This window comes from Lissotriton helveticus, chromosome 2_1 (genome assembly GCF_964261635.1).
Source record: "Lissotriton helveticus chromosome 2_1, aLisHel1.1, whole genome shotgun sequence".
NCBI lineage: Eukaryota > Metazoa > Chordata > Amphibia > Caudata > Salamandridae > Lissotriton > Lissotriton helveticus.
This window is the reverse complement of record NC_136059.1, coordinates 335,298,979-335,311,699: the sequence shown is the minus strand read 5'-3', so window position 1 is coordinate 335,311,699 and position 12,721 is coordinate 335,298,979. Positions and strand designations below refer to the sequence as shown.

Here is a 12,721-nt window from a genome sequence, read left to right as displayed (position 1 = left end):
CAGTTAAAAAAATGGAGATTCTGAATATAGTTTAGTAGAATATAGTATAGTTTTGTTTATTATTTTCCTCTTCTGAAGCATGTTCAACATGGCCGCCTCGTATTGCAAATAAAGAGACATCGCAATAAAAGACTTCTTTTATTTCTATTCTTCGTTCGTGTATCTGTTGAAGTCCGTTTGGTGATAACTTCCGGGTCGCTCAAGATGTCTGCTTACAAGCGAAAACGTGGCTCCGCAGCTGAAGCTAAGAAAAACAAGAAAAAACCTCGGGTCAACGATGAGCAGCAGGCAGCGGCCGTTCCCGGGCAGGGTGAAGAGCATTGCGTTCCTCCCCCGGTTTCCATGGTACGAGACTGTGTTTGGCTAATCACCTCAGTCTGCTAGATGCTGTTCTTGTTCCATGATATTATCCCCACTCTACTAGTGCATCTATGCCATGTACATATGTCTGAAGGCAGCAGCTAGTTCTCCGCTTGCCGAGCTATCTGGCTTATCAGTTCTGTAAAATGAGGGATACGTCCAGCCTAACGTTCTCTCCTTGATTTGCCCAATATGTGCAGCTGTCGGTGACTCATTTGAAGGCAGTTTGAGTTCGTTAGGGCCCCCACTAGATTTTGTAAGCTAGTGTTGGCATGATTTGATGAACTGGCAATGTTAATTGCTCCGTTAACTGTAACATTTGGATTGGTGATATTCGTGTAGGTGGGCGAAGCATGTAAGGTGGAAGTGTTCAAGGTTACCAGATATTCTAAACTGGCTTTCATTAGTTCCCAAAAAGCTTCTTCGTGGGTTACGAGTGTATGAGGAGGTCCCTGTTTGCACCCTGGTTATGAGAAGACTATGGACTTATTGGTAATGTAGATACAGCATTGTAGGACTGGAGTTAGTTCATTATTTGTTCTCCCTAGTTGCTCTTGTAGTCCGTTTTGTTTTTTAACAAGGGGATTGGTGCTGCAGATTGTTACAAGATGTATTTGTGAAGGCCAAACTTCTTAAAGTGGTATAAATATTCACTGGGCGGCTGGGTGTTCCAGAGTTTTATGTCTTGTAATGAGAACTTTCAAGTGTCAATGTTAACATAGCATACAGAAACCGCCCTTTCCCCAAATATCTTGCTCTTTTTGATGCAAGAGTGATATGACTGACTTGCGCAGTCCATGCAGCCTGTCACAGATGAGCCTGTAAAATTACTTCAAGTTGAACACCACATTTTGTACACAAATGTTACATATAATGCCTTTAAATGATTTTATTCGTTCATATGTTGGCCAACAACATATATAATCAAAATCTCTTACTTACACACTATGTATACCAGAATTCCAAACGTAGGCAAAACAAAAATGTGTATAGTTGGCATTGCATAAATGTGTACCACTAAGGAATATGTATGTCAGGCTGAAGTCTCACATGAGTGGCATATCTCAATTGAGTAGAATGTTACCACTGGATAATTTGCTGCACACAAGATAATATAAATATCAATGTGATAATCAGAGTTCAGATTTATCCCAACATATAAATAAGTACATAAACTATATTTCCCCTCAAATTCTGTATCCTATCTAACAATGATCTAGATCGCTAGCACGAACATTTAGCAAGACACGGTCTAATTTCTCTGTACGTACCTTACTATAGTTCTCATATAATTTGAATTACAATTGTCTAAGCTTGCATTTAGGTAGGTGCACAATTAGCTGTAGTGGAGACTGTCAATATTTGTTCAGCTTCATGCTCTTAAAATACATATAATAGTATAGGAAAACAAGGGTACCCCAATAAGCGAACCTGGGGCTGTAATAGGTTTATAAAAAACAGTGGTTCAGGGTTGGCCTTACAAGGTCCGGCGTTTCCGCCCCAGTGGGGCGGAGTACAATTAATTTCAGAATGAGCATTTAATCATGGAGGGAGCAAGGGTGTAGGGAGACATATACAATTTATTTTACAATTGATAACAGTCAGGGATTCATCAGGTGCTCACATAAGTGATAAGGTGTGTTTTTGTGACAAAGTGAATGTGCTCTAAATAATATAACATCACAGGTACAACAGAAAAAGGAACTCCAACTAAATATGTACAAGGAAAAGGGGTTCCTGTTGCAGGGGGGGTTGTCGACGACGTTTCGATCTTTAATTAGTTAAGATCATCTTCAGGACAAAGGGGTGAGCGATATGAAATTCTCATTTAATATGTGTTTTTGGGGGCTGTGTTGGATGGTTCTATTCTTAACCACGAGGCTGAGTGTTGGGTGTGAGAGGAGGGCAGGCGGCTTAGGTCAGCGGGTGGTTGTCAGATGGTGTCTTTCGTCTGATGTGCACGGGCACAAGAATTGCGTATGGATGGCGATAGTGACTGAGAATCGGTCATATGTCATAGTGGTATCTGTATGCCTGGTGTGCTCTTATTCGCCGTACCTGGGAGCAGTGAATGGTCGTTAGGTGCGTGACTAAGCTACCAGACCCTCCAAATTAATTTCGGAACCGGTTGCCACCACTGAAATTATCACGCACCAACTTATTTTCAGCCTCACCAAATATTACCTGGCTCTTTGGCTGGCTGGAACAGCGTCTGCGACTTCCCCAGGCAGACTGATGCAAGTAGCCCGCACCATCAAGCCTCACTCTGTCGGCATCCCTATAACCTAATCGCCCACCTGACGACCATTCACTGCTCCCAGGTACGGCGAATAAGAACACACCAGGCGTACAGATACAACTATTAAATGCTCATTCTGAAATTAATTGTACTCCGCCCTACTGGGGCAGTAATCTTAAAATACATATAACATGAACAGTTAGGTAACATATATAAACCTGCTGCCTGTCAAGTTAATGTTGTGATTAACCACATTTTTAGATTTCGCCTGGCGTTGCAACTGCATAGCAGTTGCTCCGCCCACGGCGAAATCTCATGTTCCTACATTTGGCTTTGGTTCCGCCTCTGTCTCCCATTGGCTAGCTCCATAAATGGAGGCTAGCCATTGGGAGACAGAGGCTGTCAATCACGCTTTCTTGTGAAAACGCGATTCGGGGGCGTTTCTCGGTGTTTTTAAGTCCCGCCCCTTTGTCCTGCGCCGCGCTGTGATTGGATGCCTGCCCGGGACACCCCCGTGACGTCATTCCCGGGCCGCGCTGTGATTGGCTGCCTGCCCGGGACCTGACTTGTTTTAAAATTTCATTTCACGGCCGAAAAAGTAAAGCCGTGCGGCCAATGCTTGTTTAACATGGAGTTAGAAATCTATGCACTTCCAACGCTATCAAGAACTCCACATCACATTTCGGCAAACGTCACTGTGTATTTATCCATCTTTGATCCCTTAAGCACCTTCTTATGTTGAAGGCCATTTAATTGTCTATACATAGCAAGAACAGGGTTTTAAGATACTCAACTGGAGTCATGTCGGGCTTAAACTAGCCTCCCTACATTTGTCTGCTGGAATGATGGTACAAGCTGCATCACTTTGTAGACCAATGCACTTAAAGACGACGCACCATCAATTTATTAGAGTCAAACTTTTTTTAACAAGATGGCAGTTCATCAGTAGCGACTCTGGAGCGGGCACGGAGTGGTGGTAAGGAAGCCGTGCGGGAGTAGGCGGCTTCGAGTTTCGTGGACAGTCCGCAGGCCATTTGTTCATCCCGCCAACATTCTACTCCTGCAACAATAAACGCACCTCCACCTCGGGGACTGCGGCCGGGAATTAAAGCGATTCTGCTTTTCATTATCACCAGATTCGGTAACTCATAAATTTAGTTTGCGCTTGCTTAGTATGCCAGGATGACAACTAAAATCCCTGATGTTGGAGAGTTGGTAAGGCCTCCATCTTCCCAGAGCTGCGGGCTTTAAGCTACTTGGGACGCGGTGTCAAGCCTGACAGAACCCCGTTGCTCACACCCAATAGCGCTGGGATACCCACTGGGTGACTACGCGCTCTATAAAACTTAAATAAATAAATAAAACAATACTCATTAAGGCCTGCTGGTGATTTGTGTGGCTGTCCGTCCACCTTGCTCCCCGGCGGCCATTTCGATGCTCTGTTTGTCCTCTGCCTTTCGCTGAATTCATTTCCTATTGTTCCAAGTGCTGGAAAGAGCTTCGGCTCCATTCCTAGAGCGACCACGGTCTTTGGGGTATTGTAAATGAATGCTGCTGCATATTGGTTTTGTAGGGACACTTATTTTTAAAGCTCCCCCCTCCGCGTCAGAATTGCCTCGTCGCCAAATGGAAAGGTCCTACCACTGATGAAAAGTTTGTAGGCGAGAAACACGTAAACTCCAAAGCTACACACGCCTTCCAAATAATAAGAATAGTGCGGTCTCAACTAAAGCATCTTAATAACTCCCCATTTATATAGTGCTTGCTACCACAGAGTAAATAAAAAGTGCTACTGCGGCTCTCCTCGCTGTTCGTCAATTTACCGACTTCTCAAGGAAAAAGAAGCGTCGTCGGGCGCGCCGGGCTTCCAACCAGTGAGCTGCTGGTAGCACACCGATGCAGATGAGCAGGTGCATGGCTCACTGAGCTGACACACGCGATGGGCTACCTGCAGGTTCAAATGCCGGCCAGGCCCACACAGCCATCTAGTCGACTGAGCTCAGTAAACGGAGTACCAATGCAATCGGCAATAGTAGCATCTACTGTTTAGTGCACTTAGAGGTGGCAGCGGGTGGTACAAGATGCTATATACAAATGTGATTGTTACTCTAAACAGCAAACTCTTAATGCAGTGATCTATCCTGCTGCCTAGAGAATACCGGTGCATTTAGTGCACATTTAGAAAACGTAGGTTTTAGCAATCAATGAAATGTGTTTACTACTTTCAGTTTGCTGTGGAAACGACATCACATAGGCACCTTAAAAAGAGTACAAAGGAGGAGGGAGTCATATTGGCTAAGACCGTAAATCTATTGAAAGGTTTGCATTTATTCAGGCGAGTGTATCCCCCCAGCAAGCAGGCCATAGATGACAAGTAATCACCTGATAAGTAGTTGCGCCTCTGGCCTGTTCCCCCAAAATCATTCAAAGCTGATGAGTTTGAGTCCGAAAGACTTCCTTAGTTGCCAATGAGAGAGCGATTTACAGAGCACTCAAAATATTTCTGTTCAGTTCACTGCGCTTACTTGGGATTCTTTCTTTTCTGTTTTTTTGTGTGTGCACATTTATACAGCGCAAACTCGACCCGAAGGTTTTGGAGCCCTTTACAAGAGCAGTTAAATTACACCAGGACACATTCAATTTTTGGTAGGCGCAGGGAGATTAAGTGACATGCCCAGAATCACAAGATGCTGAGCTGATGACGAGGCTCGAACCTGGTTCCCCAGCTCCAAAGTAGAGGAGATCAGAGAGACACTGACTTATTTCTGTTCCCCTGTAGTAGAGTCGATGATCTAATTACTATTCTCGCCTAACTCCACTTTTATGGTTAGTAATTTTTTTCAAAGGCACATCTACAGTATCCGGAAGCAACAGGCTTAAATGTACACATAAATAAATTCCGTCACTAAAAACAACACATTTGAAATCGTTCAAACATTGTACAGTCAAACGCCTTGTGATAGGAGGTCACAAAAAATGTATCTACTACTGAATATAAAGTGCATTTCCTTTCCAACGTGCCATTGCCTAACATCCGCTAATTTAGACTTAAGTACACACTAGTTTCCACATGTCTTATGTTATGCTACAGTGCAGTCACTGGGTAGGAAACACAACTGAAGCCTGTAGAATTAACCAGGTAACCCCAAGACAGAAGTCTAATAAACAAGCAATGGCATAGCCAATAGGTCTCGCCTTTGGGACCTTATAAGTATTTAGTTATGCAGCACAATATCCTTACTGCAACAACATTAACGGTTGCATGGCTAAACACTTATAAGGTCCCAAAGGCGAGACCTATTGGCTATGCCAATGCTTGTATTTATCGGTTTTCAAAACCAACACATAAATAAAAAGTTTGTCATTTACAATGCCAATAGCTTAAACTTTTGCAAAGGCCAAACCGTTGCATTGTAAATGCTTGTTTAAAAGTGTAACACCACATGAAAGGTAGCTCACAGATGCAGGCTGTAGCCTCACCTCGATTTAGTGCTTTGGTGAACCTGCACCATTTTGTTATTTATAGTGAATGTGTTTCTTATGGGAGCTATCTTTAGTGGCTGTGCATTAGTGAAAAGCTTTAATAGCCCAAAGACTTCACTTCATGTTTAACAACTATTAATTAATGTGAATTCTTTCTATTCGTATTATCACTCGATCTTGAATCTCATGTATTCCAGCATAAATTTCATGACTGGGCACTATATTGGAATTTTGTGTCTCATGCCATATAAGCATATACGAGCAGCTCATGATGCCATCCCAATCACTATCGTACAATAATATAACTCAACAAACACTTTCAGTTCACTGAATTTGAAGTAGGTATATCTGATCCAGCACTGGATCTTACATTGTAGCGATCCAGTAAAAATTTAATACAAAGGAGTGCTTCATCAAATCACCTCATCCATTTTGGAAGTAAAATTCTTGTCGTGCAAGCACATTCAAATAGATTGGATATGCATAGGCACTTGCCACCGTATACTTAGAGTTAAATCGCACTATCCATTGAGAAGCCTTTTTTTATTTACTTATAACTTTGGCATCCATTGACAGAGCAGCACTGAATTTGGCACTCGCTTAGCTTAATCGACTAAATTCTGCATGCCAATTTCATTCAGTTCCATGCATGGGAAAAACAAGCATTTACAATGCAATGGTCACGTCTTTGTTAAAGTTAGAGCTATTGGTAGAGCTATTGGCATTGCTCATGACATTATTTTTTTTTGTTTTTAAAACATATAAATGAATGGCATTGTCATTTACAATGCCAATAGCGTAATCTCTCGCAAATGCGAGACCTATTGCATTTGCACCCACACACAGAGCCACCCACACAGAGCCACCCACACAGAGCCACACACCCATACCGGGCCCTTTGCAAGTTCACACCTCTCAATTGTTCTTTTCACCCCATCCTTACCTGCCGTGCTACACCCAGCTTTCAGAGCAGTGTCCGCGTGTGCTAATAAGTGACTTCAGGACCAGGGCGTGCCAAGTGCGGATATAATTATGGAAAACAATCCTTGGCAAAGCCAAGGCACGTGTTTAATGTACTAAGGCATGGAATGTTAGCACATTGGAGCGAGATACACCGGGGGGAATCAGCAGGTGCAAGAGTTGTAAAGTAGTCCCACCTGCAGTTCAATGTAAGCGTTCAAGGAGAGGCGGAAGGATATACTCAAATAGCCAACTATTAGGTGAGAGGTCTGTACCGCTGAAGCTGATTGGGTAAATCTCAAGCCAATAACTGAAAAAGATTGTTTGTAAGAAAGCCAATCACTGAAAGGGGTGGACCTGAAGCCACCTGTATGTATATTGTTAACAAAAGGCCACTTGACAACTGCGCTGTCAAAACACAGATGGATAAAAGTCCTAAAAACAGAAGGAAACTGTCCAGAGTTTCCCCAGGCGTCTCTGCGTCCAGTGAACCCCAGAAGCATGGCAGATCTCAGACAGGAAACATCTTCGAAATACATGAGGTGGGGTCCCTCAAGATTTATTTACCCACAATGCACCCGGGGCAGCACCAATGTTTACAATACAGCATCTTCAGAAGTTCAAGAGTTACTCAAACTTAATGAGGAGAACGGCTGGCGTGTCTGAATCCATGGGGCAGATACAGGGGCAGTTAGAGGGAACTTTGAGGAATAGATGGGGCAGACATATAAAAGATGTCGGAGTTTACAGCAGAGGAAAGCAGAAAAGGAGAAAGAATGAAAGAAGGTAGAAAATAGATGGAAGGAAAGAGCTGAGGGGAGACTACAGGGAGAGAAGGTGACTGGAAGAAAGAAAGAGATAGGAAGTAGTGAACGAGAAAGTGAAAGAAAAAGAAGGGAGAAAATAAATATTTTAAAAGGAAACAATGGAGCTGAGGCAGGTGCAAAGGGATATGGAGAGGAAGGAAGGGGAGAAGGAAGGAAAAATGGAAAGACCGGATAATGGTGGAAAAGACAACTGAATTGATTAAAGAGGAAAGGAAAATAACAAAGATGGAAGGAAATGGAGAGAAGAAAAAGAATGGTTTAAATGCAGACGACAATAAAGAAGGGAACTTGGGAGAAGGAAGAAAAGGGCACACCAAAAAACTGTAAAAGTGGAAGGACAAGAGATGAAATGACGGAGAAGAGAGAAAGTGAAGAGAAAACAAATGAGATGGGTTACACAGAAGATATGAGGGGATGAACAGTGAAGAATAAGAGTGAGAAAGTAAAAATTGAGCGAGATAAGGATGAAGAGCAACAAGGACAGGAACCATGGGTGCGGACAGAAAAAAAGAAATCGAAGGGGGAAAAAGTAAGAATGAACAATAAAAACTCGAAAGATAGATTGAAGAGGGGTGGGTCATGTTTTTTAAATTTTTTAAGTCGTGATCAGGGTGATGAGGTGCTGAGATGCAGCAGGGAGGATTAGGGAAGGGAGCTGGGGCAGCTGGAGAGTAAGTTAGGCAGGAGCAAGTATGTCAGAGACTAAGAAACCATTGGAGGGACGAGAAAGGATCAGAAAAGGGGCAGATAAAGGAAGTATTTGAGAGTCGGAGGGAAGCAGGATAGGGGCGTAAATATGTCAGATTGATGGTGCGTGTGAGGGCAGATGGGGAGGCAAGAGAAGGGCAGTTAGAGGAACAGATATGGGGCAGTGGGGACAGAGTGTAAAGAAATGGCGCTTAATGGAGCGGATGAGGGTTGGCATTGGCGAGGTCAGGGGCGGGCTGGGGCAGATGCAAGAGAAGGGGCAGTTGGAACAAATGGGGCAGAGAGTGGAGAGACTGACACTGGGGTACATTAGGGTAGGCACTGGCGAGACAAGGGCAGACAGTAGGGTTGGGACAGGTACGATGCAAGAGAAGGGGCACAGATGGGGCAGAAAGTGATGGAGCACAGAGTGGAGAGAACTGACACTCGTTGGGGTAGATGAGGGCAGGTACTGGTGGGGTCCTGGGCAGAGCGGTGGTTGGAGCAGGTATGGATAGAAGCGAAGGGGCAGTTAGGGGGAACTTAAGGAAGAGACTGGGCAGAGAGTGGTGGGAGCTGGCACTCTGGGTATATGAGGGCAGGCTCCAGCGGGGTCCAGGGCAGGCTGGGGGTTGGGGCAGGTATGGATGCGAGAAGGGGCAGTTAGTGAACTTTGGGGCGCAGACGGGGCAAACAGTGGTGGGTGCTGACACTGGGGTAGATGCGGGCAGGCACAAGCGGGGTCCAGGACAGAGAGGTGGTTGGGGCAGGTTCAGATGCAAGAGAAGGGGCAGTTAGAGGGTACTTTGGAGAGCAGATGGGCAGAGAGGGATGGAGCACAGAGTGGAGAGAGCTGACACTTACTGGGGTAGATGAGGGCAGGCACTGGCGGGGTCGGGGGCAGACCGTAGGGTTGGGGCAGCTACGGATGCAAGTGAGGGGGCAGTTAGAGGGAACTTTGGGGAGCAGATGAGACAGAGAGTGGAGGGAGCTGACACTGGGGTAGATGCGGGCAGGCACCGGCGGGGTGCAGGGCACAGAGGGGGCAGTTAAAGGGACGCTGGGGGCAGGGGGCGGCCCAGGGATGCGCTGCTTCCTCCCCCCCCCCCCTTCCTGCTCACCTGGGGGGGGGGGCGGAGGCTGGGGCGCACCCAGGGGGGGACAGGACTGCCTCAGCTCCGCCGGGGGGGGGGCCTAGCGGGGGCTCCGGGCCTCCGCCATGGCGTGGATCCTGCAGCACAGGCTCTTCATGGGGCTCGGAGGGGGGGGGGGGGAGCCTGGCCCGCTGGCCCAAACCGAGGCAGCATGGCCGCGAGAGAAGGAAGGGTATCTGGAGTACCGGAGGCCGTGAAGCCGGAGTGCGCCGTGCCGCAGGAGCGCTGTGGTTGGGAAGTGCTGGTGGCACAGTGATCACCGCCACAGGCCGGGCCCTCCAACTGCATGGTAAAGCGGAGTTCTCTTGGAAGTGTGGACCGCCTCAGCCCCGCCGGATGCTCCGGGCGGCTGTTGGACTGCACCCCGGGCTACTTCTCGATGAAGCCCTCGAGGCTCCGGACGGTCTTGCCTTGGCAGGGCTCCCCTTCCTCACATGGGAGCCCCTACGGGAGGCGGGCCGCTGTTTCTCCTTGTCTCGCTCTTACTCCTCACACTGGGCACCACGGGGCTCTCCCTTGCTCTCGGGGGCCTCGGGTGCAAATGCCGCCCATGTGCTCGTGGGGCGAGCCTCCTCCCGGTCACAGGAGCGCGGGGTGGGCTCCTGTCCGCTTCCTGTTTTCCTTGGCTCCTCCAATCGCAGCGCGGCGCTGGGTCCAATCCCAGCCCGGCGCTGATTACGTTGCGGGGGTGTTCTCTTCGGGGCCAAAAACGAGGGATAGGCTCCCTCGTGAGCGATAATAAACAGCGGGGTGGGCACCCGTGCAAATAAATATTTAAAACATGGGTAAAAGCCGCGGGGTAGGCACCAGCGAAAATTAAATAATTAAAGGAGCGGGGTGGCGCCCGTATCCATAACGAGATAAGCTGGGTGGGCACCTGCTAGTAACAACCATGCAGAGATGCGCAGAAACGCTCTCCTGCCCCCCTCCCTCCCTCCCTGCCAGTACAAACATGCTTCTGAGAAGTGCTGCTATCGCCTGTTGTCTGCTAACGCTGCCTGCACGCGCCAGTCGGCCCTCTGATTGGTTAACCCCTTGCATGCTGATGATGGCCCCCATCCGTCATGCACTACGGTGCTCGTGTGCTGATGACGGCTGGGGGCCGTCATAAACCCATCCACTCGCGATTTTGCAGCACACAGGGAAAATCGCTGCAGCATGGAAGGGGTTAATAAGGAACACCAATGGTAGTGTTTATTTGGTAGTTGTCAACCAATCAGAGAGCCGACTTGGGCGTGTAGGCAGCGTTGATGGGGGGGCGTGTTTTGGAATGAGGACGTCACGGGGAGAAAGAACCTAAAAAACACCTCCCTCCCCCCGAATCCAAAAAAGACGGGGCTTGAATTGACAGACAAACCTCTTCTCCAATGGCTGGCCAGCATTTAGGAGCCCAGCCAATGGAGAAGAGGGGTGGGTTCAAGCCCCACTACTGGAAAACATAAAATCTCGCCAGCGAGACTGCGCAAGCGCAGCCTATGCTAGCCGAGACCTAAAAATGTAAGAGTGAGCGTAAATAAAGATGTTTTTCCATTATAGTGCCCATTGGAATTTTTGCTTGCACCTACATTAAGAACCAGTGACTGGATTTTCACCAAACGTGGCATGAAAGTAGAACTTTACCCACAGTCTGCTTTTCTTGTATTACTCCAAATCTGTTAATTAGTTTTTAGGTTGAGGCTGCTAGACAGCAAGGCGTAATGTCTTACCATGAATTTTGACTTGAAGCCTGTTGTTTTCCATTGGTTGACTGTCCTTGTCACTCTCAAATACCTGTTTCTTAGTACCAGCTTATGAATCTTGTGTTTATCACTTCTAAGGAGCATTGCTCTTTGCATGTGCACGTGGCGTGTGAATGGTTAAGCTTTGTGGGGCTATGTGAATTGTTCATTCCTTGCCGGGCATTGTGAAATCTGCCACCCTGCAGGGACTTGTACGAGTGTCTGTTTCCCTCTGTGCACAACATACAGTTGGTGTTCATGGGGGTAATGTTAAACGGGAAAGATTAAATTGTAGTTTTAGTACTCTGGAAAAAAATTAGAAATGTATCCCAGGCGAGCTGAATCAAACTTAAAACAATGTACTTGACCTGGACAGAATAAAATATATACAGTGATGTTTGTCCTGAGCACATGTGCAGTGGCTTCTTAAAAAATCTGATTTTTATTCTAGATTTCCTTAATGCCGCAGGTAGTAATCAAGTGCTAGGCAAGTCTGAACAAACTGAAACTTACGACTAACCAGTGTGATAGGTTTTCCCCTAATTTCCCATGTTCCCGGCTTTACTTGTTCCAGGTAGTGACAGTAAAGAAGCATTTCCAATGCAAAATGTCTTGCATTACTGACATTTTGAGCAGTTTCTTTGCAAATGATAATGTTTGTTAGGTTTATTTTGTTAAAAAATATCAAATCAGGTTTAATTTGTTAAAAAATATCAAATCAGTAACATAAATAATAAACTCTACAAAAGCAAGAAAAGGGTGCAGTACCACAGGCTTTTACTAGATGTCCCTGTGGAGTTGTAAAGGGACCTCTATTAGCCACATAAGGTCTTGCACCCTTACTTAAGCTACTGCTGGGATATTAAAAAAATATATATATAATAATAATCGAACAATCAATATTATTTCAAGCGCCAACTTTTAGCCATGCTGCACAGCAGCTGCGCTGGTAAGTCGTACTGAATTTGCCAATGATTGTTTATTTTTGTGTAAGCACTCTCAGAGAGTGCATGTCTTTTCAAGCCGTCACCCTTGTGTACTACTTTTTAGGTCGAAACCTGCGTTGCAGCACATGCGCTGCTGCAGGCGAGAGTTCTTGTAAACAAGAAGGGGCATGGAACCACGCCCCTTCTGCCATTAGCCGGCCTCGCAGAACGGAGGCCTGCCATTGGACAATGCCCCTGTTTGGGTGATTTGTCCGTCTGTGATCCCTCCTTTTCAGGACTCTGTGACCTGAGTTCTGGTGTCGCAAACTGATTTCCAGAAGCGATGCTATGGCAACCACGAGGCCGG

At 46.4% G+C, this 12,721-nt stretch overlaps 1 protein-coding gene across 1 annotated transcript in view; it reads left to right on the top strand.

The window, feature by feature from the left end:
* The first annotated feature begins 171 nt into the window (after positions 1-171).
* Positions 172-12,721, top strand: part of BRIX1 (biogenesis of ribosomes BRX1) — a 75,052-nt gene continuing 62,502 nt past the window's right edge. Inside the window, exon 1 of the mRNA XM_078674928.1 lies at positions 172-345. Within this exon, the coding sequence (XP_078531054.1) occupies positions 205-345 (141 nt within the window). The 5' untranslated portion in view covers positions 172-204. The remainder of the gene's footprint in view (positions 346-12,721) is intronic.